Below are 27991 nucleotides of genomic sequence, written 5' to 3'. Positions count from 1 at the left end.
TCCAAAAACAGCCCGAAGCCGGATCCGGCTCCTCTCCAGCTGCACGATGTACGCCGCGCGGGAGAGGAGCCCAATCCGTGGACATCAAAGTAAAGCATCGAGAACAGCCTCAATAACAGAACGAGACACCTGGTGATTGGTGGGGCCATAGTCTGATGTAGCCACTAAATAGTTTACACGTGGCTATCGAAGGATTTTCCAACTGTCAAGAAGTCTGATCTCCACGTGGCAAAAAGAGCCAACATGTCGGAAGGGTTTCGGGCACTGGCTTTTGCTGTTTTTCCACTCTCTCTATTTCTCTTGAAAGGAGCATCGAAGATCGAACTCGTAATGTCTTTTGCTTTCGCCATTGATGATTTTGACGTAACTGAAGCTGCTTGATAGCTAAATTTTGGTTCGATGGTTTCAGGTCTGACTGACTTCATCACTGCGAACCAATTTAAAGTAGAACAGCGTAAAAGATAGTGTTGTTCGTCTTTTCTTTTTGGATTTAGTTTTTCTTCTTCTCTAGCCCCTAATTTGTCTTCACTGAATTACAGCTAGGAGATTAATGACAACCATGACAAGCTCCCTAAGCTTGAAGAACGGACTTTCTCTGTGGTACCCTCACTCTGCTTTACTCAATCGAATTCCTCGATCCTCTACAGTCGCTTTTGCTAACTTCCCAAGAAGCTATGTCGTTGCTTCATCCGCTTTCGCCAACGAGAATCGAGAGTGAGGGCATTTCAAACTGATATAACGCTGTGATTGATTGGTTTCAGTGAATTTGTGAGTTTTCTGCTTGTTTTGCAGTTTCGTAATCGTTGGTGGTGGCAATGCCGCTGGATATGCTGCTCGATCTTTTGTCGAACATGGGATGGCCGACGGGAGGCTCTGTATTGTCGGTAAAGAGGTATTTTTTTTCTCCCAATTGCTTCTCTTCTTTGATGGTTTCATTTCACCTCTGATTCCCAGTTAGAATTGGCTTTTGTCATTTGGAAGTTGGGATTTGTTTTCTCATGACATTGTTTCATACAGGCTGTTTCACCTTATGAGCGCCCTGCTTTGACTAAAGGTTATCTCTTTCCTTTGGATAAAAAGCCTGCGCGTCTACCCGTAAGAATCTTTCCGTCTTACACCCATCTTCTATACTCTTCTACGTTATGATTCGGAATTGGGTAAACACTGATAAGTTTTTTCATGTTCAATCAAACTAACAAGAATTTCCGCCAATTTTGCTTTGGTTTTGGAAGTCAACATCAATTCTTTAGTAACTCATGCAATTTCATTGTTATTGAAACATTGTCTACTTATTCGTTTGATTTAATGCAAGTAAGTTTTATTTGTTTTTTTTTTTTTGGTGGGGTGGATTGTCAATAGTCATGATTACTATTACTTTTGCAACAAGTTTTCCCTTTGCAATCCCCCCCCCCCCCCCTTCAAATGTACGTTAGCCAAAAAAATTGAACCCAATTCTCATTAATAATAGAAGTACCAAGGATCAAGGTTATTCCTGTGAACTTTAAGGAACTGGTAGTAGTTAAGATCTACTTGTTGCTTCAGTTGTTTATGTTGGTCTTTTTCTATCCTTGACTTTGTGCTTTTATATTATTTTAGGGCTTTCATACTTGTGTTGGTTCAGGTGGGGAAAGGCAGACTCCTGTTTGGTATAAAGAGCATGGCATAGAGGTATGCGTAATTATTAGTGCCAAATGTTTTACTTTTGCAGAACAATGTATCTTGTTTCATGTGAAAACATGTAATTTAAAAATTGGCTAATAAAAGTTACCCGATGCCTATCACAGTCCCAAAGAAAGTAGGAGCCAGAAATTATTTATAGTCCTATTAATTTGGGTTAATTTAATAAACTTGCAAATATTTGATCTTTGGAAATATCTTTCTGATATGCTGTTACTTAGCATGAAATCAGCAGATCAGCACTTGCATTACTATCTCTGCAGTAATATCTTCTGTGACCAGTATACCTTCCCATTATTGAAAACTGCAATCCAAAAGAAAATGTGTCTTGATTATACCTCATAGAAGAAGTTAAATATTTTCAGATATTTGTGGAGCATCTGCCAAAAATTGGTACCTCAAACAGTAGATTCCACTCATTATGAAAATTGACTCGGCATAACTTGATGCATCTAAAATTCTTAGGCCTTTACCTTTTTTTTTTTTTACAAGGTTTCATGAGTAGTGTAGTCTATTTGAGAGTTCTCCCCTTCTTTCATTTTACTTTGTTCTTGTTTTCCGTTCCTCGTATATTTTATATGTTCATAATGGTACTTCTCATTCTTTTTGAAGATGTTATATGAAGATCCAGTGACAGGTCTTGATATCGAAAAACAGACTCTGACTACGTCCTCAGGAAAACTTCTTAAGTATGGATCCCTCATAATTGCCACTGGATGTACAGCTGTGAGGTATCCTTTACTATTCTGATATTGATCGTTAGATAGACCTTGTAGAATTGTAGATTGATATGATAAATTAAGATGTCATCCTCCTTGCTGCCAGATTTCCAGAGAAAATTGGAGGGAACCTATCTGGTATTCACTATATTCGTGATGTTGCTGATGCTGATTCACTAATAGCATCACTGGTAAATTCCCCTTCATGCATATTTTACTTATCCTCTGTTCTATGATGATTATTATTTCAAAATTTCCTAAATTAACAATATAGAAGTAATGGAACATATTTCAGCTTTGGAAATGGGCACCTGTGTCTAATACTTTACACTGTTCAGTGAATGGTTGGGATTTCATTTTTCCAAATGTCATAGCTTCTTTATGCTTCCACCACCCATATATGTGCTTCTTCAAACAATGAAGGGAAGAATCATCTATGTTTGTTGAACTGAAATGGATTCTAAATGCTGACAACTGCACTACTAAGGCTGAAATGAGAAAAATTAAAGTTGCCAGAAGTACTCTTACCATTATGCATCTTATACTTGCATCTTTTAAAGAATCCTATGTTGGATTCCAATAATTTTTTTAATACAATTGTTGTAATGTTCCAGCATTCTGGAAAACTGTGGAATTCCTTTTCTTATCCTTTACCTTAAAAGCATTATTAAATTTTCAAATTCTCTCGCTGAACTCTATCTGAAAAGAGAAAATTTCGCGCAAGTTAGCAACAATAACTCTAAAAGCTTTCGGACTACTCATGTTGAAAGTCAGCCTTCAATTTAAGCAAGCCTGATATTTCACTCAAACACAAGAAAAAACGATATGAGAAATCTGTCTTCTATATAGTTGAATGTCCAAGGCCAGATAGTTATTTAATCATTTTTAAATGGTCTCAATTCTTCTTCTTCTACTTTTCCCCCCCTTTAATGAATACTTGTAAAGGACTTGTATTTGCTTCTAGGAGAGAGCACGGAAGGTTGTTGTTGTTGGCGGTGGTTATATTGGTATGGAAGTAGCTGCTGCAGCTGTTGGTTGGAAACTTGATACAACGGTATGATTGCAGTTCATATTGATGCATTTTAGATACGTTTTAGAAGTGCAGTGAAAAACATTGCAATAGAATATTTTGTACTTCTATTCCTACATAAGCATGCATCATGTTTTTGGGACTTGGGAGGTCTGTGGATTTCTGCACAAATGATGTGCATACTTTCACGATCACAGAAAATGCACAATTCTGGTCATCACACTTTCCTTTTGACCTTTTCCTTGCATAAACTCAATTGATCAGCGGTTGTAAATGATATGTACACTGGTAGCTCCCTGGGAAGCTACTCAAATTTCTCAACTCTTGAGTTGGTTATTACGGATTTGTTGGTTGCATTTTTCACTTCTCTGATGTTGTGATGGCAACATGATTGTTAAAGAACCTATGCTTTGTGAGTCCTTAACCTTTCTAGTTTAATCTGAAGTAAATTTCCCATAGAGAGAGATGGTTTTATATTATATTCCACAGATTTCCTAAGGTTGTTTAATCCTGAAAAGATAGAGAGAGCTTGGTTATATTACGTTTCCTCTAGGGTTTCTAAGGTTTTTAATCCAGTAAAGCTCACATTTTCCTGAAGGTCCTCAGTTAATCCAGAAAGTTTTACATAGAGAGATGGATAATTTTAATTTCTCCCCAGAGTCCCTAATGTTGTCTATTGGTTACACCATTGGTGATATTTTAACATAACTTTCTTTTTAATAGGTCATATTTCCAGATAATCATTTAATGCCAAGATTGTTTACTCCTTCTCTGGCTCATGCATATGAAGAACTTTACCAACAAAATGGCGTTAAATTCTTGAAGGTAGTATTTTTCAACTTTTACGTTGGTTAACATTAATATTCATTTATTGTTGAGGAGCTGTATACTTTCATCTAAATATACATATAATGATAAGTTCATTCATTTATTAATTAGGGGGTTCGTACCAAAAACTTTATAGCTGGTTCTGATGGACATGTGACTGCTGTCAAACTTGAAAATGGATCAACAATAGAAGCTGATACGGTACATACTTCTATTACTTAATAGATTTGCTTTCAAAGAAGAATAAACCCTTACTTTGGAACAATGTGTATGGTCAAGTTCTTTTGTATGTAGTACTTGATTTTGCATCTATCTAGGGCTCCCTTTTTCTAAAAGCATAATTTGGTTGGATTGTTTCTACTCTTGAAGACAAGTTAAAGAAATTGCCAATGTAAAATAATATTATGCCTTTTTAAATGCAGGTTATTGTTGGGATTGGAGCAAAGCCCGCTGTCAGTCCCTTTGAAGCTGTGGGCTTGAATACCACTGTTGGTGGCATACAGGTTAGTGAAATGGTTCACAGGTCCTGTTATAGTCATTTGAAAGCATGCACATAATTTGACTGATTTTCCTCTTATGCCTGTGTACACCAGTTGAAAGCTAAACATGAATAGACAGTGAGATTACCTGTCTTAATCATAGATCGCTGCAGAATAAATATGACCAAGTGTAATTGAATTGAGTGCTTCAACTATGCACATAATTTACTGATTTTCCTCTTATGCCTATTTACACCAGTTGAAAGCTAAACATGAATAGACAGTGAGATTACCTGTCTTAATCATAGATCGCTGCAGAATAAATATGACCAAGTGTAATTGAATTGAGTGCTTCAACTAGGCTACTTGATGGTCAACTATTATAGCAGCATATCAATTCAGAACATGTAAAACTGCAAGAAAGTATTGGCATGTATGTATGTCTTAACTCTTAACAAAATTCAGAAAAAATAGTTTAGACTAATGTAACAGTATCTAGACTAATAAATCAGTAATACATCAGAGGAAGAGAAGAAACCTGGTGTAAAGGAGAAACAGAATTCGTGAGATCTCTTGATCGCACCTATTGTCAATATATAAGAACAGAATTACAAGACCAGAACCTTCCAATCGTAGACTCAATAGGAAATCAACATAGACAATGAATAAGTGACTAACACACTAACAAAATAAGTAGGTCCACAACCTATCCATGCTCAGCTTGAAACAATTCTTTCGGAAGACAGGCCCAAACAAAGGCTTAAAAAACATATCGCCAAGCTGATCAGTGGAGGAAACAAAAGGTGTGACAATCAGTTTCTTCATAACAGCATCCCGCACAAAATGACAATCCACTTCGATGTGTTTTGTCCTCTCATGAAACACTGGATTGCTGGCAATGTAGATAGCAGTTTGGTTATCATAGTACATCTTCATAGGTTTTTTGACTGGAAAACCCAACTCTTGAAGTAGAGACTTTAACCCATAGTTCAAGAACTCGCCGAGATCTCGGTAATATCTCTTTTTTTGTAAAAAGCGAGATGAGACTTAAGGCGAAATGAAATATTACCCCAACTCGTTTCGACCGAGATTTGGGCCAAACTTACCTTTATAATGTACATATCTCGACCGAGACAGTCGAGATCTCTCCAGAACTCGACTGTCTCGGTGAACTCGACAGAGAAGTGTGCATTTGACTTGATTTTTGAGGATTTTCGATGGTGGTTTATGATAGAGATATATGTAATATGTTAAGATTGATGTATTGCACACTTTTACATTTGTAATGTTTATTTAAGTTGTTTTATATTAATTGTATGATTTGATTGCTTTTTAAGGCCTATTAGTACATTGTCGCCTATCAACTTAGGGTCCGAAGTGAAACTCCTATTTGGATTTTGTTTTTGCAAAATCTGATCGTGTCATTGTGTTTAAATGGCCTAAAATAGGCTGAGTACCAAGTTTCAGGGCCAAACTAGGTCTAAAACCCACTGAAACCAGCCTTCGAGTTCAAAAAAAAATAAATAAATACACCAACTCGCTGAGATCTCGGCCCAACTCGGTTTTTTGGCTGGGCGAAACCTGTACCGAAACCAAGTTCTTGAACCTTGCTTTAACTACATCAACTCTGTCGTAGTATGGGTCATAGCTCTATACTCAGTTTTAGCACTAGATCTAGCCACAGTGGTTTGCTTTTTACTACACCATGTGACTAGATTACCACCAACAAACATGCAAAATCCTGTAGTAGATCTCCTATCGCTATCAGAACTAGACCAATCAGCATCAAAATATCCTACCAGATCAACATTCTGATGAAGACAATAAATGAGCCCCTTTCTTGAAACCCCTTTCAGGTACCTCAAGATACGATACAGTGACACGCTGCCTCCTAGTGGATCTTTTTCGGTGACTGCATAAACTAGCTAATAACTCCAACTGCAAAAGATATGTTAGGCCGAGTAACAGTCAAATAAATCAATTTCTCCACTAGTCTTCTATATCAAAATCTTCACCAACAATAGTACCAAATTTCTGATGGGGATCCATAGGAGTATCAACTGATTTAAAGGCAAGCATACCAATCTCAGATAATAGGTCTAACACATACTTACTCTGTGACAGACTAATTCCTTTCTTACTTCTTAGTACTTCAATACCCAGAAAATACCTGAGAGTGAGTACCCAAGTCTTTCATCTGAAAATGCTGATGTAGATAAGCTTTCACTTCTGCTATCCCAGATGCATCATCTCCAGATATTATGATATCATTAATGGAAACAACCAATACAACCACCTTAGATCCTTATTTCCGGACAAACACAAAATGATCAGAATAGCACTGTGTAAACCCACACCGAGTAACCATAGAGCTGAATTTGTCGAACCAGGCACTATGTGATTGTTTTAAACCATAGATGGCCTCATGTAACTTACAAACTTTGGCAATATTCTCCCCTTGAGCAACATATCCTGGAGGTTGCCCTACATACACTTCCTCAAGAAGATTGCCATAAAGAAAGGCATTTTTTATATCCATTTGATAAAGAGGTCATTCTAAATTCACAGCCTAAGAAATTAGAATATGAACAGAATGTAAGCGAGCCACAAGGGAAAAAGTCTCAAAGTAGTCGACACCATAAGTTTGAGTATACCCCTTGGCAACGAGCCGGGCCTTTTGTCGTTCAATGGAGCCGTCAAGATTATACTTGAGGTGTCCACCCAACGACACCGCATAAGATCTTTACCTGGAGGCAAATCCACTAGAGTCCATGTCTAATGAGTCATTAATGCATCCATTTTTGTGTCCATGGCCACTTTCCACTAGAATGAGTGAAAGCCTCATGATGATTATTTGGGATGAAATGAATGTGAAGTTCCCAGGCAGACACTGAGAGGGGGGGGGGTTGTGAATTAGTGGTCACTGAATTTCCCCCCCCCAAAAATGCGACCTTAACTAGCACCTCGGATATCGAGCTGCTTGCCAACCAATTTGCCGAGCTGAGGCTGTTTCACTATTATGGTGGAATGATCACACAATTGTGTGCTTGTCTACCTTCAATCAATTAGTGGCCAGGTCTACCGGACAAAGCACACCCACCCTGCACACATACACATTTCGCACACTTATATATCCACCTGAACAATCACACAACACTAGATATACGTGGTTCAACGAGTGCCTACATCCACGGAGCAATATCCTAACCAGGGTTTCATATATTGCCCGATACACAACTCAATCTTAACTGCTTACAGCTTTTATAGTCTCTCTCCAAGTTTAGATGGCTTGCAACACAAGATCGGTTTCGCGTGAGTTGCACCCCGTAATGTGTCAAAATGTCAGGTGATGTTTCGACTTCTGATTGGCTTGCCCGACACCTTTTGTGCTGACCCATTGGATGTGACATATTTGAGCGGGAAAGAGATTTGACCTTCGGATCAGAATATCTTTTGGTCGAGTAAGGTTACCAACCCAGATTAACCTTTGAATCTCATCTAGTCGAGCACAATCGCTGAGTTCCCTGGCTGAGCACAAATATCAACTGATCGAGCATATACATCAGCTCATCTTTCTGAGCTAAATAACGGCCTAATCAGACCTAGGTTGTCTTTCCACTTTAACCACTTTTCATTTCGGACGACCCCTTCACCTCTTCTCACTTCGGCACTTTAGCTGCTCGGTTGTTACTTTGAATGTCTCATCAACTCGGCTCAGTTTTAATCATCTTTAGTAACAAGAAACCTTCAGGTTAACGAATCGCTATTAAGACACTGCTACTAGGGGTGTCAACCGGTCAGTCACGGTCGTTTCGATCGGGCCTAATCGGGCACCCCCAATTTGAAACTGCACACCGTTCCCGACTGTTTATGAATTCAGGTCTTCAATGCTTAGGCATGGACATGATCATTTTCGGTCGGTCGGTTACCGGGCAATAATCGGTCTCTTACTAATCGATGCATCCGGACCATAAACAATCACTAATCGGTGAAAAATGGACTTAAAATCATACCATATCAATCTGATTATGGGAGAAAGAGGCAGATTTGAAGCTTCAAGGATTTAGATGGAACACCAGTATCATCAGGGTTACACAGGGACATGCAAGGTCAGAGAAAAAGAGAGGGAGAAAAGAAGTAATCCAACATGGGTAATTGGGCAAGGGTACCTGAGATGGCTTATGATTTTGCTTGCAGACATTGAAGATTTTATACTATTCATTCTCACAGAAGATGAGATGAGAACTCAGAGCATCAAATGGAGATAGATCACCCTTTCTTGCTTACGCTTACGGAGATGATTGCGACTACTGTGGTGTTGGTTTTGTTGGAAACTTGGAACCGTCTCTGTGAAGTTGGAACGAGGAGGGAGAAAGAACAGAGAAGGTAGAAAGAACAGAAAAGGTGAGAGAAGAGAGGCGAGACAGAGAGAGACAATGGATTAGATCAAATTAAAGTTAGTTGAAGACAGGTTGTACGTAGTGGTAGTTATAGACTATAGTGCGTAATTTAAAATTAAAAAATAAATATTGAATTAATGAAGTCTCGAATAAAATAAGTTATTTAAGATCATAGTTGTCATGGCGCCATGGCGACGCCAGGCGTCTGGCGCCGAGAGGGCTGCATGGCGACCTACGCCATGGCGACCCTCTTTGATTTCTTCCTCCGACTCTCTTTCCCTCTTCGATTTCTTCTTCCTGTCTTCGATTTCTTCTTCCCTCTTCGATTTCTTCTTTCCCTCTTCAATTTCTTTCGATTTCTTCTTCGATTTCTTCTTCCCGTCTTCTTTCCCTCTTCGATTTCTTTCGATTTCTTCTTTCCCTCTTCGATTTCTTCTTCGATTTCTGAATTTTCTTCTTAAAACTTGAGAAACAATAGAGAAAAAATAAAACATGGCTTGAGTATACATCTATTAACACATTAAAAATAGAGAAAATAAAAAATAAAACATGGTCGACATGCTCGCCATGGCAACGCCATGGCGGGCGACATGTCGATATATCGACGTGACACCCCTCCACCGACTTGGATCGCCGTGACGCCGTGACAACTATGTTTAAGATGGGGTGGGACACAATTGTCGGTCAGAAACTCAAAAGTCATATCATACATTAAACATATAATATATTATATAACGTCAATCACTACAGATTATTAAACTTCCCTATATTAGTACATTCGGTCATGTCGGTCGGGAAGACCGTCGGGCTCCTCCTTCGCACCGTGTACGACCATTTAATAATCGGTCAGGTGCCAAGCCCGGCATGTTTATTATTCGGTCGTGTCAGTTTCGGGTTATTACAGGTCGGGATAGGTCGGTTCTATCAGTGCGGGTTTGGAATTGACACCCCTAACTGCTACACGACCTCAGGCATAAGTTGCTCTAGAGCCTACTTTCACTTTTGGAGCTTGGCTGCCTAGATTGGCCACTTCATCATATGTTGGAGATTGCTCACTTTGGTCAGTTCAATTAACACTGTCGAGAAGTGTGCTAACAGAGCGCAGCCACTTTGAGCTCAAGCAAGAGATTGCGCAAATATAATTCTCAGCTCGGCTACGAGGTTACCAACAATGACAACCCATTGAATAATCATAGTTCGAGAACGCCGAGTTTCTCGGTTTTTCGAAATCCTGAGACGAGATGGAGGTCGAGTCACAAAAGTACAATATCTCACAGAGATCTTGACATAGGAAAATGCCCATCTAGGTCCTTTATATGAGTGCCAGATCTCGAGATCTTGCTGGAAAATCTTGGTATACAGACACCTATCTATGCCAAGAACCAAGACAGACAAGACAGACACTTATTTATGCCTAATATCATTTAAGTAAATGTATATTATTCATACATAAGCAAATACCCCCTATTTGAATCCAATAAAAATAGTTAAAAAATAAAATTCCAAAAGGAAAAAAAGTCAACCCCCTAGCTCAAGAACAAAAACTGGATTTTCAGCGGTAGGTGCAATTTTCAATTTTCTAATGCTGGGGTTTTTCTCAAATCTAAAAATTCCATAAATCATATTATGGTAAAACATTGCTAAAAACCAAAAGTGCGGTAAAATATTCATTTGTTTTGATGTCCAAAAACTATTTTCATTCGAAGCGATTTTGACGACATTCGCAAGACACGAATTAAGTTTGACCGATACATAACTCTTTCAATATAAATCAGATTTTAGCAATCTTGGACTTGTTGGAAAGCTTTGTTTTGAAAGCTTGCCAACAAGTCCAAGATTGCTTAAATCTGATTTATAATGAAGGAGTTATGTACCGGTCAAACTTAATTCGATGTGCGCAAATGCTGTCAAAATTGCTTTGAATGAAAATATATTTTTGGACATCAAAACAAATGAATATTTTACCGCACTTTTGGTTTTTAGCAATGTTTTACCATATTAAGATTTATGGAATTTTTAGATTTGAGAAAAACCCCAGCATTAGAAAGTTGAAAATTGCACCTACCGCAAAAAATCCAGTTTTTGTTCTTGAACTGGGGTGTTGACTATTTTTTTTTTTTGGAATTTGATTTTTTAACTATTTTTATTGGATTCAAATAGGGGGTATTTGCTTATTTATGAATAATATCTTAAGTAAATGAAATGCTATTAGGCATAAATAAGTATGTTTGTCCTGTGTCTGCCCTAGTTTCTAGCATAAGTAAGTGTCTGTCCTGTCCTGCTTCCCCACTAAGCGAAATTCCTATTTGGACTTTGTTTTTGCAAAATCTGATAGTGCCATTGTGTTTAAATAGACTAAAATAGGCTGAATACTAAGTTTCTGACCCAAACTAGGTCTAAAACCCACCGAGATGAGGCTTCGAGTCGAGAAAAAAAAAAGTGCACCAACTCGGCGAGATGTCTACTCGACTCGGTTTTTCAAGGGTCCGAGTTGGCACCAAGACCCGAGTTTTCGAACCTTGTGAATAATGCAGTCTAACACTGGCAGAAGCCCAATAGAATGGATAAGGAAAAAAGCAAAATCATGTAATGAAGATTGAAAATTTGAAATAGAAACAAATTTTTTATGGGATAGGCAGTCAAGGATTTATGGGTGCAAGTATGTGTACCTTGCAAAGAGCAACTAGTACATCAAGAGGAGGAGCCTCGACCATGTCAAGGCGGCAAGGCGACCTAAGGCGGTGCAGGGGTGTGGGTGCCTAAGCGCTTAGGCGACAAGGCACCCAAGTGTTATTTTTTATTTCCCTCTTTTATAACATTATTTAGTATGCTACAATATGTACCTTATATCATAAAAAATCAACATTAAGCCACATCAAGTCATAAAAAATCAACATTAAGCAACATCAAGTCATCAAAAATCAACATTAAGTCACATTAAGTCATCAAAAATCAAAATTAAGCCACATCAAGTCATCAAAAATCAACATAGATCTAGAAGATAGCAGAACTGAAGAAGCAAGCTATTAGAAGTTTGAAACAATCAAAACATATATTTGGTTTATATTATTCTTGGAATTGGTTATTGCCCAGGTATACCTAGCCTCACATTTGGTTTATACTGTTCTTATAAGATATGATCTTTCAATAAGTAATTAAAACTGCTGTCGATTATAGAATATTCTTGTTCTCTAAGAAGTTTGATTGATCAAATGATTTTATTTTTACATGTGACTTTTTGTATTAGGTAGAGCACAAAACCAGCTTTCTAACAAATCCAAGATTGCTTAAATCTGATTTATATTGAAGGAGTTATGTTCCAGTCAAACCTTATTTGGTGTGCATGAAGGTTGTCAAAATCGCTCTGAATGAAAATATTTTTTTAGATATCAAAACAAATAAATATTTTACCACACTTTTGGTTTTTAGCAATGTTTTACCATATTAAGATTTATGGAATTTTTAGATGTGAGAAACACCCTAGCATTAGAAAGTTAAAAATTTCACCTACCACCAAAAATCCAGTTTTTGTTCTTGAACTAGGAGGTTGACTTTTATCCTTGTGGAATTTAATTTTTGAACTATTTTTATTGGATTCAAATGGGGGGGATATTTGCTTATTTATGAATAATATCTTAAATATTAAATGATATTTGGCATAAATAAGTGCCAGAACTTGGTCCGATACGGCGATACCAATTAAACCAGTGCAAGGTGCCTTGCACTAAGGCAACAGTCGACTAGACCCCTAAAATCCGCCTGGGGCAACGCCTTGACAACTATGGCCTCAACACGTCAGGTTGTGTAAAGGGCAGAGTGGAGGCTAGAGCTCTAGTTGACGGCACTGTCTGGCGAGGTGGCTTCGGAGGAGGAGGATCTGCATTGGGCACAACAATAGGAATGGGAGTTATGATCAACAGCCTGCATCAGGGGAAGATGCAGAAGGAATAAGAGAATAAAACGAAGTATTCTCAAAAAATGTGACATCAGCACTAACATACTGCCGATGAGTAGTAGGATCATAACACTTGTAGCTCTTCTGGGTCTGAGAATAACTTAAGAAATGCACTTAACTGCACAACCAAAAAACTGAGGAAGGGAAAATAAGGGAGTATTGGGAAACAGAATGGAAATAGGAAACTGATTAGATAAAATAGAGGAAGGCATTCCATTAATTAAATAACACACAGTTAGAACAGCATCACACCAAAATGTTTTGGGACATGCATATGAATCATAAGAGAATGAGTAATTTCAGAAAAGAAGTCTACCTCAGATGTCAAATGGCTGAAGAGAAAGTAATTTCAGATTGCAGATTCTAAGAAAAAAATCTTCAGAAATCGAAACCGCAGCCATTATGGAGATCAACTCTGATCTTTGATTCAAGAAATCTTCATATGCAGTAAGTAAAGAAGTAGATGACCCTAGTTGCACATTCGTATCATTAATAAACAGGGTTTTTAGCTACAGATAGGCAACATAAGGTGTGCTGCAACCAGTATCGAGTTGTGTCCTGAATCGACCTTCAAACCAGCATGAATGGAGGATCGATTACTAGTTAATTAATTGCTATGATACCATGTAACAGTATCTAGACTAATAAATCAGTAATAAATCAGAAGAAGAGAAGAACCCTGCTGTAAAGGAGAAACAGAATTCGTGAGATCTCTTGATCCCACCAATTGTCAATATATAATAACAGAATTACAAGACCAGAACCTTCCAATCCTAGACCCAATAGGAAACCAACATAGACAATGAATAGGAGCCTAATACACTAACAAAATAAGTAGGCCCACAACCTACCGTCAAGGCGCCAATACATGACTAATATGCACCCCACGGTACATATTAGTCATGTACCCCTTACAAGCATATCAAGAACTTTAACAACTAGCATCGGTAAAAAAAGAAGTTTAAACTAGATATAGGACTGTTCATTTCTGTAATAAATCAAGTTGGAAGAAGTTTCTTTTCTACCAACTGACATTTAAGAATCTTTGAAGGTAAAAGGATAATTATTTTATATGGCTGAAGTCTACTGTATTATATTCCTAGGTTGATGGTCAATTTCGAACAAGTGTACCTGGTGTTTATGCCATTGGAGATGTCGCAGCATTCCCATTGAAGGTATTCTTTTCTGAAATTTTTTTTGTCTTTCTCTTTAATTTAAAATTCAAATTGAAAATCACCTTGTGTTACATCTGGTCCACGTTGAACAGATATATGATCGGATTGCTCGAGTTGAACATGTTGATCATGCTCGTCGGTCTGCTCAACATTGTGTGAATTCATTATTAAGTGCAAAAACACACCTGTATGTATGATAATTCTCAATTCAAACTTACAAGTACTTTTAACACATAAATTGTGCTATCGTGTTTTGGCTTAATGTCACGTCTTGATAATTTGCATTGCACCCAGATATGACTACCTTCCGCACTTCTATTCAAGAGTTTTTGAGTATGAAGGCAGTGCAAGAAAAGTGTGCTGGCAGTTCTATGGAGACAATGGTGATAGGCTATTATATGCATTTTAGCTTCATATCCTAAAGTCCGTCATTTTCTCTGATCATGCTTTATTCTCATCTTAAATCATGTACTCACTGTTTTTGCCCCATGGAGCAGTTGGTGAGACGATTGAAATTGGAAACTTTGATCCAAAGATTGCTACTTTCTGGCTAGATTCTGGTAAGTAAATATTTCCTGATTATCTTACTTATCTTTATAAACTTGTAAGAAATTTCTTTTTGTTATTTTTTTGTTTCTTTTTGTTGTATCATAGGTAAATTGAGAGGAATTCTTCTAGAAAGTGGAACTCCTGAGGTATTCCTTGTTATTCCTTCACTAAACTGCTCTAATGAGAACACCAAAACAATTAAGTCTGACGGATTAGTACCCGATAATGCCATTTGAGTTTATGCATCTTGCTAATTAAGCATGATGAATTTCAATTTTGCTGGTGGTATTCCTTCAGGAATTTCAACTCCTGCCTAAACTTGCAAGGATCCAGCCGCTTGTTGATGAAGCCAAGCTTCAAAGTGCATCTTCTGTTGAGCAGGCGCTACAAATGGCTCAAAGATCCTAAAGGTTGAAGCTTCATCAGTGTAGTTAACCATGACATAGCTGTATACTTAAACAGTTATATTGTGAGCAAATTTCTTATTTTCTTCTGTGCCCTCAATTTCTTCTAGCTCGTTCCTTCCTCTTGTTAGAGTTTAATCTCCAGTAAGTTTCATGTATAACAGTTTTGAATAAATTAGTTGCCAATTATCTCTCTTAAGTTTTACCCAAGCATTCTGTTCCAACCATCCAATATTTGTCTTCCATTGTAGTCTTTCTATCGTAGTATGCTACAAATTAACCACTTTATGGTTCAATTAGAAGAGGAAAAAAACATAATCTTATTTATGCTTGGCAGGATGGGAGTGAAGGTCACCCTTGTTCCAAGAAAAGGTTATTTGCTGTTGGCTCACCCAGCTGAAAAACCCCAGTGCGCTAGTGCGCACTTGGGCGGAGTAAAGCTGATCGTATACTACCGTTGCTTTTTTGGTTGTAGATCAGCTAGCGCTCAAATAGGGGCTCAGCCGTTTCTTCTTTGGTATACGATCAGCTAGCGGGTCATGATAATGCAAACGACTATTCATGTTCTTTTGCCTTGTCAAGAGGCTAATCTGTCTTCTATTCAAGAAAAAAAAATGGACCTTCAAAGATCTTTATGTTCTTCCTATTTGGTGGCTGAAAACTTAAATTTGAAGCTAGATGTGGCTCTGCTTGGTTGCAAGAGAAACTAAAGTGAAGGGAAGTAAAAAAATTTCAAATCTAAAAAAGAAATTTTTGTATTCATTACCCAACATGATTGTTTAAACTATTTAAATTTCTTACTATATTTAGTAATGATACTATTTAAACATATTTTTTATTTTACATTTCAAACCTAAGGGATTTGGATGCAAAATAAAGTAAAATTTAATATTCAAATTTGGAACGATTACAAAAATTTATTTTTTAGGTTTGAAAATTTGACTTCCTTTCCCTTTAGTTTCCCTTTCAATCAAATGGAACCTCATCTTCTTCCTCTCCGGTGCATGAAATCTTAAATTTAACATATTTACGAAACTAGCTTGAAATTGAAACTTTATATACCCTCCCTTTCTTTTTTTGGTGTGTGTGTGTAAAAGTAAATTTGTAACATAAAAGCTTGATCTTGAAACCTAAACCCTATGGAGCTCCAGTTGAATGGAATTACTAGGTGGGTACAAAAAAGAGGTGCGAAAGGGTGCAACATGTAAAGATAGGAATCCCTAAGGATGCAAATCTCTTGCTAATGACACATACAAACTAAAAATTACCTAAAATATGAGGTGGTCATCCGTAAGTTAACTATGATGACAAAAAAAGAAAAAAACAATCAAGTTTAAGATATGATGTATCTCTTGGAAACTGTTCTATGTTATATAGAGTTATGGGGAAAAGATTCCCACGATTTCAGAGTGCAGATTCATTTACATATTCACTTACATCCCACCATATACTCTTTCTCCTTATTAAACTTTCCCCTACTAGACAATTCGTGTACAATTTTCCTTGTTGGTAAGAAACTATATTCTAGCATCGTTGCGATCCCTCTCTCTAATGTTATATCTTGTTTTTTATGTATGTATCCAAAGCATAAATAGACAAAATGTAATGTTTTTTTTTTTTGATAGAAAGCAAGGCTATTCATTCATGCGTGCCCAACACCAAACAAAGGAAAACATAAAACATAAAACCGATAGATAACATGATAGACGCGAGATATGAATATACAGTATCCAAAACTAAGGAGTGAAAATTGATCCGGTCTCACATGTCATTGACTGGGTCATCCAGACTAGGGGTTGGTTTACAAAATATTATATTTGCCAACATTTTAACCAATAGGGCCCAATGGACACCACCATTTGTTAGAATCAAGTAATCAATTGGTCACGAGCGGTTAAAAACCACATAGTTGGATGATTCTAAACTGGTGGAAAATGATAGAAATTGTGCAATATATGATGTGATATCTAATTAAATTAGGACATGAAATTTGATGTTTAAGTAAAATGTAAGACCTCTTTCCATTTAAAGGTTTGGATTGCCCCACTTAACAAGCTACCTCGATTGGTTGTAGTATGGTCTTAAGATCATGTTCCACCTTCACTAAGAAGTGGTTGGGTGGGGAGGGGTTTAAAGTGGTGTTAAAATACAATATATCTTTCTTTTAAAAAAAAAAAGGATTTCTTTTTGACATCCTTCAAGGTGTCAAAAATTTTGTAATATTGTTTTTTAGCCTTTTTAGTATTGATAAACATTTTTTTCGATGAGGGTAATAGTGTCACTTCACATGTATACTTGAAAATGTGTGTGACATTGATACCTTCTAATGATGTCATAATGATTTGTCACTTTTAAATTATTTTTGAAAATCCTTTTATACCTCCTATATTAAAGAACTTTTGGGAATATGACAAGAGACAATTAAAAGGTGTCAAGTTCTAAATACACCTATAGATGTGCCATTCATATCGTTTATAAAAAAAATAATAATAATGAAAAAAAAAGATCAACACATTTGAGATGCATCTTAATACCAAAATAGGGGGTGTATTGGTATTGTAAACCTTTGTGATATGTCTCATGTAAAAATGTCACATTTTCTTGCAACGTGGTTTAATGCACATAAGTGGAATTATGAGATAGATGACTTCATGCCCATCTCATCTACCAAATTTCAACTTAAAATAAACATGAGAAATGGTTAAAAGTTTCATAAATTATAGGGATACCATTTCACTATACAATAACCTAATGGCATTTTTATAGTTTTATTATTATTTTGGGCTCAATTTTAATCCACTTTCCCTACTTATCTTGACATGATGTTTGATCAATGAGATATGTGGGTATAGGGTCGTATATCACATGGCATGAGGCTTGTCTAAAACCTATGTGACATGAATCATGATATAATAAATATTTTAAAAAAAAAAGCAACTACATATTTTTGCCATATATAGACTTTTACAAATATTGTGATAATGAGGCTCCTGTGGTTTCTTTGTGTGATCTAGCAAAATCTTCTCATTCATTGTAGGAATGTAAATACATACAACAATTGTAACCAAATTATAACCAAAAGATAAAGCATCAAACACATAATATGGGGCATAGAGGTAATGTGACTGGAATGTGAGGCTCAAGGATTTCCAAATTCATCATTAAGAGAAGTTTTTTTTTAGCCTAGCAATACTAAAGGTTTTATCTAGTCCATGTTCAACACCATAATTTGTGAAGTAGCAGATTGGATGAACAGGTAGACCTCAAAAGACCCATGCTTACGTGCCAAGTTTCTTTCAAAACAGAGTTGACTAGACGGTGAAATGAAGTTTTAAAAATCTAGTGAAAAAAAACGAGGTTTTTCTTAAAAAAAAAACTAGACAGATGTAAATGCAAGGGAATATATATACCAATATACAAAGAGGATGTATGATTGAATTTGAATCTCAAATTTAGCATTTAACCAATCTATACTATTTTCTAGTTATAAGAAATTGTCACATCGTCCTCCCATGTGGCAAAACTAAGTACTAGACTAGAGAAATTCTCTTAAACTAAAAAAGCTTTTTCCATTTATTAATTAGGGAAAAGGGTGAGCACGCTGCCAAGGTGCCCATTTCTCTCTCTCTCTCTCTCTCTCTCTCTCTCTCTCTCTCTCTCTCTCTCTCTCCTCATGGGAAAGAACCATCCTGGCCCTCCCATTGGGCCAGACCGCCCCGCTTACCAGGAGCGAGTGGCGTGCCCAACCCTCTCCCTATTAATAATTAACAAGGAAAGTTTATCTTGATAGGACCATGAAATGACATTTTTTAGTATTCATATAGTTTTTTGTTTTTTTCATTTTGGGATACTATACATAGCAATATAGTTTGGTGTCAATGCATTGAAATTCATTCTCTGCGTAAAGGATGGTATAGTTGATCACCGACATGTAGATATCTCTAAGAATATCAATTAAAACATATAGCAGGCGTGATCACCTATTCTCTTCTCAATGACACCCAAAAGAAAATTATTTTTCTTTTGCCATTTATATGTTTTCATAACCCCATCCCACCCATCAAAAACATTTCTTAAAGTTTAGGATTAAGGTATACTTCAAGGTTTGGTTTTTAATAGGTGGTTTATAACATGCTTAATGTTAATGGGGTGATGAATTCAAGGTAAATCTTTGCATTACAAATTTACTCAAATGAAACTGTAAGGATGACTTCATAAATTACCACTTTTAGTGGACTTGCAATCTTTGATGGTGTAACTTTAGCCCTAAGATCAAATAGTATGATTTGTTAAAACAATTATAAATATGACTTATTTGTTAACTTTATAGGGTTAAGTATCCTATTAATGTATGCAATACATAGATAGTGTTCTGAAACATTATTTGCCTTACATTTTAGTTATACTCATCTTCCCTTCTTTTTGTTGGGGATGTAACTCATCAAGCTTTCATATTAATTTTGGAAGTGAGGACATATAAAACCAAACATACGACAAGTTATTTTTTTTTAATTAAAATTAAATTAAATATATTTTGTTATTTAATATAATTGTACTTTTTTTTGTGTGGTATTTGTACATATAATATGTATTGATTGACCGATTACAACAAATAGTAACAACAAATCAAACGTATAATGAAGATGATAAATAATTAGTTGAAAGTGCATACATAATTTAGATGAACGAAAGTTACATTTTTATGGGCTATGGTATAAATTTATTTAAAATTATTATCAATTTTATGAAAATTATGAGAAATTATTTAAGTATTGGGTACTACTAATAAAAGGAGGATTGCTCAGTCATGAAGTTGCAAAGGAAGATTGTTCAATTAGTCATGAAGTTCCATTATTTTGAATTTTAAAAAGGTTATATATTAAATATGCTAGTTCCAATATTTTGAATTTAAAAAGGTTATATATTAAATGCACTATCCAACATTATTATAGGTGTACACCGTAAGTACATTAGAAGTCCATATTAAATGTCTTGTCAACCGTAGAACCGTAGGCTGAAAAACTACATGTTTGGTCGACATTATTAATCACTCTAGTCTCTAGTATAATAGTGAATCATTGATAGAAGAAGATTGATTATTTTAGGGACATTGTGAATGAAACATTGCTCAAAATAGAACTATTCCAATAAAAACACCAATATGAAATTATGAATGCCATTTCTTTCATTAACAAATGCCACGCAATTACCTTTTAATGGCCATTTTTTTTTTAATAGAAAATAAAAACTTTATTAATAAAGAAACAACATGAAAAAAGAAGATGTTGATGAAAGAATAGGAAGAAAAATAAATATTGTGTTTGAGCACAGAGTATGTTGTAGGCTCAGAGAACCCTTGCTTGTAACTATAATAGTCTTAATTCTCTTGCTTCATTAACGTGAAGATTCACGGGGGCCCATTAATTAACATTAGCTCTACACTGTGTCTGAGCACAGGTACATGCCAAGATACATCACCAAGTAGAAGAGGATGGATCGGGATAATACTAGGGTTTTTGCCGCCGTGCGTGTTGAAGGCTCTCCTCTCATATGCTTGTCTCTCTTGCCATTGTCTGACCATTAAAGCCCTTCTCCTGCCCTTTCTTCTTACATCGATACCCCTTTCCTCTCCCACCTTGCCACCTGCACTGGGTTGACTTTCTTTTTACCAACCTGTCGTTTTTTGGGTGCGTTTTGGAATGGATCTGAATAAACTAAACCCTGAACCAATAACCCCCAACCCTAATCCATAGTTATAACTCCAGGCCCCCCTCCCCTACCCACCTCCTGCTGCACTAGTTCCAACTACACCTGTTCCCTCTGATTCCCCACCCATCCAACAGAATCCTGTTTCTGATGACGGCACCCATGTGGCAGATGAAGAGGATGCCTTCGATCTTGATGATGATCTGGAGGAGAGAATAACTCAAAGATGGGATAATAGCCTCGTGGGTCAGATTGTCATGTGTCGACCTTATCGGAAGCAGGCAGTTACAGAGGCATTACCCCATGGCTGGAATCTTCGATACCCAGTTAAGATCGTTCCTCTACAAGGTAATAGATTCCTTTTTCAATTCCAACACCTATTGGATTTATCGAATGTAATGGATGAAGGACCCTAGTCTGTGAATGGGAACCTCATAGCCTTGGAACCATGGCGGCCAGAGGAGGACTGGACCTTTCGATGGGTGGAATTCTGGATCCAACTGCATGATGTACCACCAGAGTTATTCAGTTGGAGTTAGGGGGGCCGCTAGCCTCTATGTTGGGTACAACTAGCCAGGTTATGATGTTTGATGGCTTTCAGTTTGGAGTGAGAGTAAAATATATCTGCTGTAGGGTGACCATTGATATTACTAAGCCATTACGCTCTAGTATTTTGATTAAAAGGAGATCTGGGAGCCAGTCTAGAGTATCTGTGAAGTATGAACGCCTGCCTAGTTATTGCTACTTCTGTGGTATGTTAGACCATGAGATGAAGAGATGTGAGATCATGTTTGAGGAGGAAATCAAACATTCAAAGGTGCATCACTATAGCAGAGCATCTTCCTGCCCTGAGTTTCTTGTGTGTCAATTTGGTTCCAGCCTACGTGGCTCTGCCCCTTTGCCTAGATAGTTGGAGAGTATGGAAACTGTTTGGCTAGTGGATGGTAAACCTGTAGACCATGGTATGTCTCAAGAGAAGCAGCAACCTAATGCCTAACTGCAGAGAGGTGGTTCAGATCCAACTAGCAGGCAACGTAGTGTTGGTGATGACACACATGCAGGGCCCTTGGACAACACGACATCTACTACTACCGCCAGAAGCAACCCAACTACCACTGTGCCCCAGGCTTTGTCTCAGTTGCCTAATTTCCCACGTCCCTTCTTCACTAATCCCCTACCACCATCCACCTACCCAATGGGACAGGCCCAAAATATCATGGACTTGAACCTATCCACCCTATTGCAAAATCCAGAATATTCAAACTGGCTTGCTAACCTACTCCCTCAGTTATCGAACATCTCCCTTGCACCTCCATCCACTTCCCAGTTTCCCATTAACCCCCTCCCTCTTCTCACCAACACCAACACCTCTATGCCTTCCCCATAACAAGTCCACGCCCAAACCCACAACAGTCCCCTACTTCCACTCCTCCCTCCCACCTTGGCCTACCCTTTCGCACAGCTAGTCCTTCACATCTTCACATATCCCCGGGTGTCACCCTAAAAATCGTTACGATGAGTACCACGCCCTCTCTTCTGGTTGGGACAGACAGGAAAATTAGGAAGAAAAAGGAGACCCAGAAGTGCCCTCGTTTATCTGCAGCACAGGATTTGAGTGGAGAGGTTGACATGGAGTAGGACATTACTTCTGAGTCTTTTTTAAGGCTCAATCCCGTGGAGGCTGGGGAGGATCAGCTCCACGGGAAGCCATGGAAATTCTTTCGTGGAATTGTCGGGGTTTGGGGAGGAAACCGACAATTTGCTCACTCAATTACCTCTCTCGCATGGAAGAGGCTGAAATTATTTTTCTAATGGAAACAAAATGCCAAAGTGCTAGAATTGAAGGAATCCGAAGAAAGCTAAAACTGCAGTCTTGCTTTAACGTGGACTCTAAAGGAGCTTCAGGGGGTTTGGCGCTTCTTTGGAAGGCTAACATCAATATTTGGGTTCTGGCTTCGGGTCCTCACTTCATTGACTCGAAGGTTTCCTTGGACAATGGATCCTTTTTTTACATGACTGCAGTTTATGGTTCCCCGATCAAGGAGAAAAGACAACAGGTTTGGGAGGATATTATTGCTCTCAGTATGGGGAGAAATGAGGATTGGATTTGTTATGGCGATTTCAATTCTTTTTTATCTTGGCATGAAAAGGAAGGTGGTGATAGATCTGGGAAGGGGGACATAGCCATTTTCAGGCACATGGTGGACACTTGTGAGCTGTTGGAGCTGGAATCCCATGGCCCGGCCTTTACATGGAATAATAAGCGGAAGGGAGCTGCGAATATAAGAATTAAGCTTGATAGAGCCTTCTCGAATCTGGCTTGGAGGAGAACCTATAGTGAAGCTGTTGTGTTTGTCAAAGCTACCGTGAACTCTGATCATGCTCCACTGATCATCGATACTGAGGGGGGGAAAGCCAAAGGGGTTCGGCCCTTCAGCTTCGAGTCCATGTGGTTTCGCCACCCTGACTGTAAGCCAATAGCCATAAAGGCCTAGAACCAAACTACAGTTTCTGATGGCTTGACAGGTCTCTCTCAAAAGCTTGAAAATTGTAAAACAACTTTTCGTAAGTGAAACAAAGAAGTCTTCGGTCAGGTTCAGGCATCTATCTTCAAGCTTCAACAAAAACTCAGCCAGCTTCAAGAAGCTCCTAGCACATATAGCACCCAGCAGGAGGAAATAGAAATATCTAAACAGGTAAATGAGGCTTTGGAGCGAGAGGAAGAAATGTGGAGGCAGAAGAGCAGGAATCTGTGGTTGAACGGGGGCAACAGAAACACCAATTTTTTTCATATGTCTACTATCTAACGTTGAAGCCATAACAGAATCCTTCGTTTGAGAACTAAGGATGGCACTTGGACGCAGTCAGAGGAGGAGATTTATAAAGAGATGGGAGACTACTATACTACCATTTTCAATTATGAAAGTGTGGAGCAGGAGGCCTTACATATTGTCCTAAATTCCATCAAACCTGCAGTTTCAACCGATATGAATGAGAGGCTCTGTGCCATTCCCACTGTGGAGGAGATGCGATCGGCCTTGTTTGAGATGGCTCCCCTCAAGGCCCCGGGCATAGACGGTATGCCACCGGCTTTTTTTCAAAAATTTTGGGATTTTACATATAATGATCTATATGCTTTCGCTTGTGCTTTTTTTGAGTCTGGATCCCTACCACCTCATTGTAATGAAACCCTTCTCTGTCTAGTTCCAAAATGTGCTAACCTTGAAGGTGCAGATCAGTATCGCCCCATTAGCCTGTGCCCTGTTGTAGTTAAGGTGATAACTAAGATATTGGCGACCAGATTGAAGGAGGTTCTGGAGAGATTGGTGTCACCTGTGCAATCTGCCTTTATCCCTTGATAGTTGATATCAGATAACATTTACACGGCTCGCGAACTTTTCCACTACATAAATCATAAGAAGAAAGGAAAGCAAAAGTTTCTAGCCCTCAAGCTGGATATGAAGAAAGCATACGACAGGGTGGAATGGACGTTCTTAGAACAGCTTCTCCACCCATTTGATTAATATGGTGCTCTCATGCTTTACCACTGTTACATATAAGCTTCTTATCGATGGTGGGGTTCAGGGTTCTGTGATACCTTCTCGGAGCATTAGACAAGGGGATCCCCTGTCTCCAGCTCTCTTCATTCTTTGCTCTCAGGCGCTTAGTAGTGTGATTGCGAAGGCTAGTAATGCACAGTTGGTGAGAGGTATCCGTGTTCGCAATAGGGGTGAGCCGGTTACTCATCTGCTTTTTGCTGATAGTTGTCTGCTCTTCTCGGAGCTAAAATTGGAAGAGGTTTGCCATTTGCGTGATTGTTTGGAGGCTCTACTACAAAGCCAGCGGCCAGGCCATCAACTTGCAGACAACTTCTTTGTCTTTTAGCCCTAATGTTCCTCTTAAATTCTACCAATGGTTCTCCCGTATCCTTAAAGTTAAATATGGGAAAGGCCCTAATAAGTACTTGGGACTACCTACAACTTTTGGGACCTCTAAGGCCAAGTTGTTTCAGGACATCTCAAATAAAGCTGGACAGCGTTTTGCAAGTTGGAAGCAGAAATTACTCTCTCATGCTAGAAAAGAAATTATGTTGAAATCAGTGGCCTTTTCCCTTTCTAATTTTGTGGCTTCCCACTTTAAATTACCGGCCTCTCATCATGCCCATCTGTGGAAGTCAGCAACTAATTTCTATTGGGGTGGTGACTCGGAAAAAAAGAAGATCCATTGGATTGCTTGGCAGCGTTTGTGTCACTCAAAAGAAAAAGGTGGGCTGGGTTTTAGAGACCCCTCTCTACATAATAGAGCGTTGTTAGCTAAGGTGGCTTGGAAATTGTGGAGTGAGCCTGACTCTTCTTGGGGCTACTTTATGAAGAGTATTTATTTCCCTAAATGCGGCTTTCTAGAGGCAACATTGGGTGCAAGCCCATCGTGGGCCTGGAGGAGCATTCTGGCTGGTCATGAGGCCCTTATAGCTGGGCTTCTATGGAGAGTGGGAACGGGGGAGAGCATTAATATCCAGAGTGATAACTGGTTACCACAGGCGCCAGAGTTCAAAATTCAGTTCCCCCTACTGGAATATTGTCCTTTGATCAAGGTGAGTGATTTGATTGATCAAGATAATCGACGTTGGAATAAGGGGGTTATCGATCGCTATTTCCACCCAGTTGACAGAGATAGAATTTTCTAACTCTAGTTGGGCTTCTTTAACTATGCAGATTGACTCGTTTGGGGTGGTTCTAAGCAAGGGATGTTCTTCGTTAAAAGCTGTTATCACCTCTTATGTAACCTCAAGCAGGATTCGACCATCAGCGAACCTTCATCCTCGAAAACTCATGTTTGGGATGAGGTTCCATCTAGAGTCTGGAAGTTGATTTGGAAATGCGACACACTCCCTAAGTGTAAAAGTTTTATGTCGAGAGCATGTTCTGATGGTATTGCTTCAGCATCAGCTTTGCACCAGAGGCAGATACCGGTGGACGTTACGTGCCAAAGATGTGGTCAAGAAGTGGAAACTAGTACCCACATCCTTCTTACTTGCCCCTTCGCAAAGCAGGTTTGGTTTGGTTGCTCGCTCTCTCATAGGGTGCCTTCAAGGGAGAACATCAAATTCTACGAATGGTTGGAGTCGTGGTCGGCATTCACCCCCCTTGACAAGCGAGCTTCAACGGAATTATCCACGCTTTGCTCCTTCATCCTTTGGTACATCTGGTTGGCTCGCAATGACTTACTCTTTGAGCAGAAGAAGTGGCGCCCAGAGGAGGTGATACCTGCGGCTGAAAGAGCATGTGCAGAATACAAGGAAGCCTCCAAGGATGTTGCAACTCCGTCTACTATGGTGAAACCAGCAACTAGTCTTGTGTGGACTCCCCTCCTGTGAGATACTCAAAGCTTAATTGTGACACGTCCCTTCTCAAGGAACGCAATCGAAATGGGGTGGGTTATCTCTTGCGAGACCATCGGGGCTGCTGCCAGATTGCCGTCTCTGATCCAATTCAATTCTTGGAGGCCCTAGTGGGAGAGACGCTGGCAATTAGACAAAGATTGCTAGAAGCCATTTCGGAGGGAGCCATGAAGCTGGAGGTGGAGAGTGATTGTCAAGATGTGATCTCGGCCTTGTTGTACCCTCATAGAGACTTTCCACTTATCATCTGGCCTATCCTTGAGGATATTTTACATCTTGCTTCTTATTTTGATGACTGTAAATATCAGTTTGTTTCAAGGGTTGCTAACGTTGTAGCAGATACCCTTGCCAGGAGGGCTCAATCCATTTCGGATTGGATTGTCTTGCCCAATTCCGATCCCTGTCTAGCTACTCCCGTTGTGGTAGATGGCAGGAGTGTTATCCGTTCTCTTGAATAAATGTGTTCTTTACCAAAAAAAAAAAAGATGGTGATGAAATAATAGGAAGAGGCTCAAAAGCAATTTCACCTAAGCCAAAAACCTACAAACCTAAAGAGTAGAAAACAATGTAACAGTGAAAAGAAAATCACTGAACTAATCAAATCATAAAGCCCATTGCTGAATCATTTCGCTAAATTCTTTCCTCTTAGCTTTCCCAAGCAATGATGTGAGAAGATAAAACATTTCATGGAGCTCTCAACAATATCCGTTTGGTCAATTTTTTTTTTTTTTAATTTCTTCCTATCAACAATACCTAACTAATACAACAAGAAATCATGGACAAACGATTTTTTTGTATAGGTCAACAAGTAAAATTATGGTCATATACATAGATATCTTTTGTGAACAATGGAACCATCCATTGATGAAGAGTAAGAATAAAGAGCAAATATTAACACCCAACAATTTAAATGGATGAGATATGTCATTAAATTTGAAAAGATGTTTGTATAATTCGACAATATATAAGGATTTAGTTCACGATATCGTGTCGATATTAATCACCATCGATAGCAATACAGATCAACCTTGTTAGATTAGAACAGATGATTTTGCCTCAAACTGAGTACCTTTTTTTTTTTTTTTTTTTTTTTTTTTTTATTTACTATTTTACCTTTAATATTTTTATATTTTGTAGATCAATCAATATCGGCCAAGTACGGACAATTTCGATTCCTAAATCCATGACAATATACAGAACTAGTGTGTCATTTATTACTTTATATGTTACATAACATTTCCATTTTTTGGTTTTTGTAATAATCATAATTGGAAAATCCGGTGATTGGGCCGAGTTGCAAGAATCAAGTCAAAATTTTGGAAAACATGGTCAAGAGTCATGTAGATTAGGTCAGGGTAAAAAATGACGAGACTCGATCCTAAATCGTCAAAGTCAAATAAGACTTAATATATTTATCCGAGTAATGGTAGACTTGGCGAGTTTAATTGTTTTGAAAAACAAAAAACACATAAACTTGATTAACTTAGAAACTAAATTGAGTAAAATAGTAAATTCGTAATCTAAAATAGCACGAAACCCTCAATTCTACGTCTCCCTTCTCTTGTTCAATGGTATAAACTCAAAATGTATTGATATGTGATTCCTAGATTATTTTATTTTTCATAATTATTGCATTAAAAAATAAAAAATGAATACTTTGATTGGATT

General features: G+C 38.1%; 2 protein-coding genes across 3 annotated transcripts; both read left to right on the top strand.

Annotated features, from left to right (window-relative positions):
• Positions 1–442: 442 nt before the first annotated feature.
• On the top strand, positions 443–15419 carry LOC122658918 (monodehydroascorbate reductase, chloroplastic/mitochondrial-like). Of its 2 annotated transcripts, none has more exons than XM_043854177.1 (16): positions 443–714; positions 793–892; positions 1018–1095; positions 1597–1668; positions 2290–2408; positions 2503–2587; positions 3361–3450; positions 4150–4251; positions 4366–4455; positions 4677–4757; positions 14192–14263; positions 14356–14450; positions 14588–14646; positions 14761–14823; positions 14918–14958; positions 15110–15419. In XM_043854177.1, the coding sequence occupies exons 1-16, from the start codon at positions 551–553 to the stop codon at positions 15218–15220; spliced, it is 1422 nt and encodes a 473-aa protein (XP_043710112.1). In that variant the 5' UTR covers positions 443–550; the 3' UTR covers positions 15221–15419. The 2 variants fall into 2 exon arrangements, with proteins under 2 accessions (XP_043710112.1, XP_043710049.1); XM_043854114.1 differs by having other exon boundaries at positions 444–714; positions 14558–14646.
• A 7212-nt stretch (positions 15420–22631) lies between these two features.
• Positions 22632–23417, top strand: LOC122655670. The gene has a single exon (XM_043849935.1). It carries the CDS (start codon positions 22632–22634, stop codon positions 23415–23417), a length of 786 nt encoding a protein of 261 aa, XP_043705870.1.
• Positions 23418–27991: the final 4574 nt, after the last annotated feature.

The sequence above is a fragment of the Telopea speciosissima genome, chromosome 1, assembly GCF_018873765.1.
Source record: "Telopea speciosissima isolate NSW1024214 ecotype Mountain lineage chromosome 1, Tspe_v1, whole genome shotgun sequence".
NCBI lineage: Eukaryota > Viridiplantae > Streptophyta > Magnoliopsida > Proteales > Proteaceae > Telopea > Telopea speciosissima.
The sequence above is the reverse complement of the archived record's forward strand: the minus strand, read 5'-3'. Positions and strand labels throughout refer to the sequence as shown.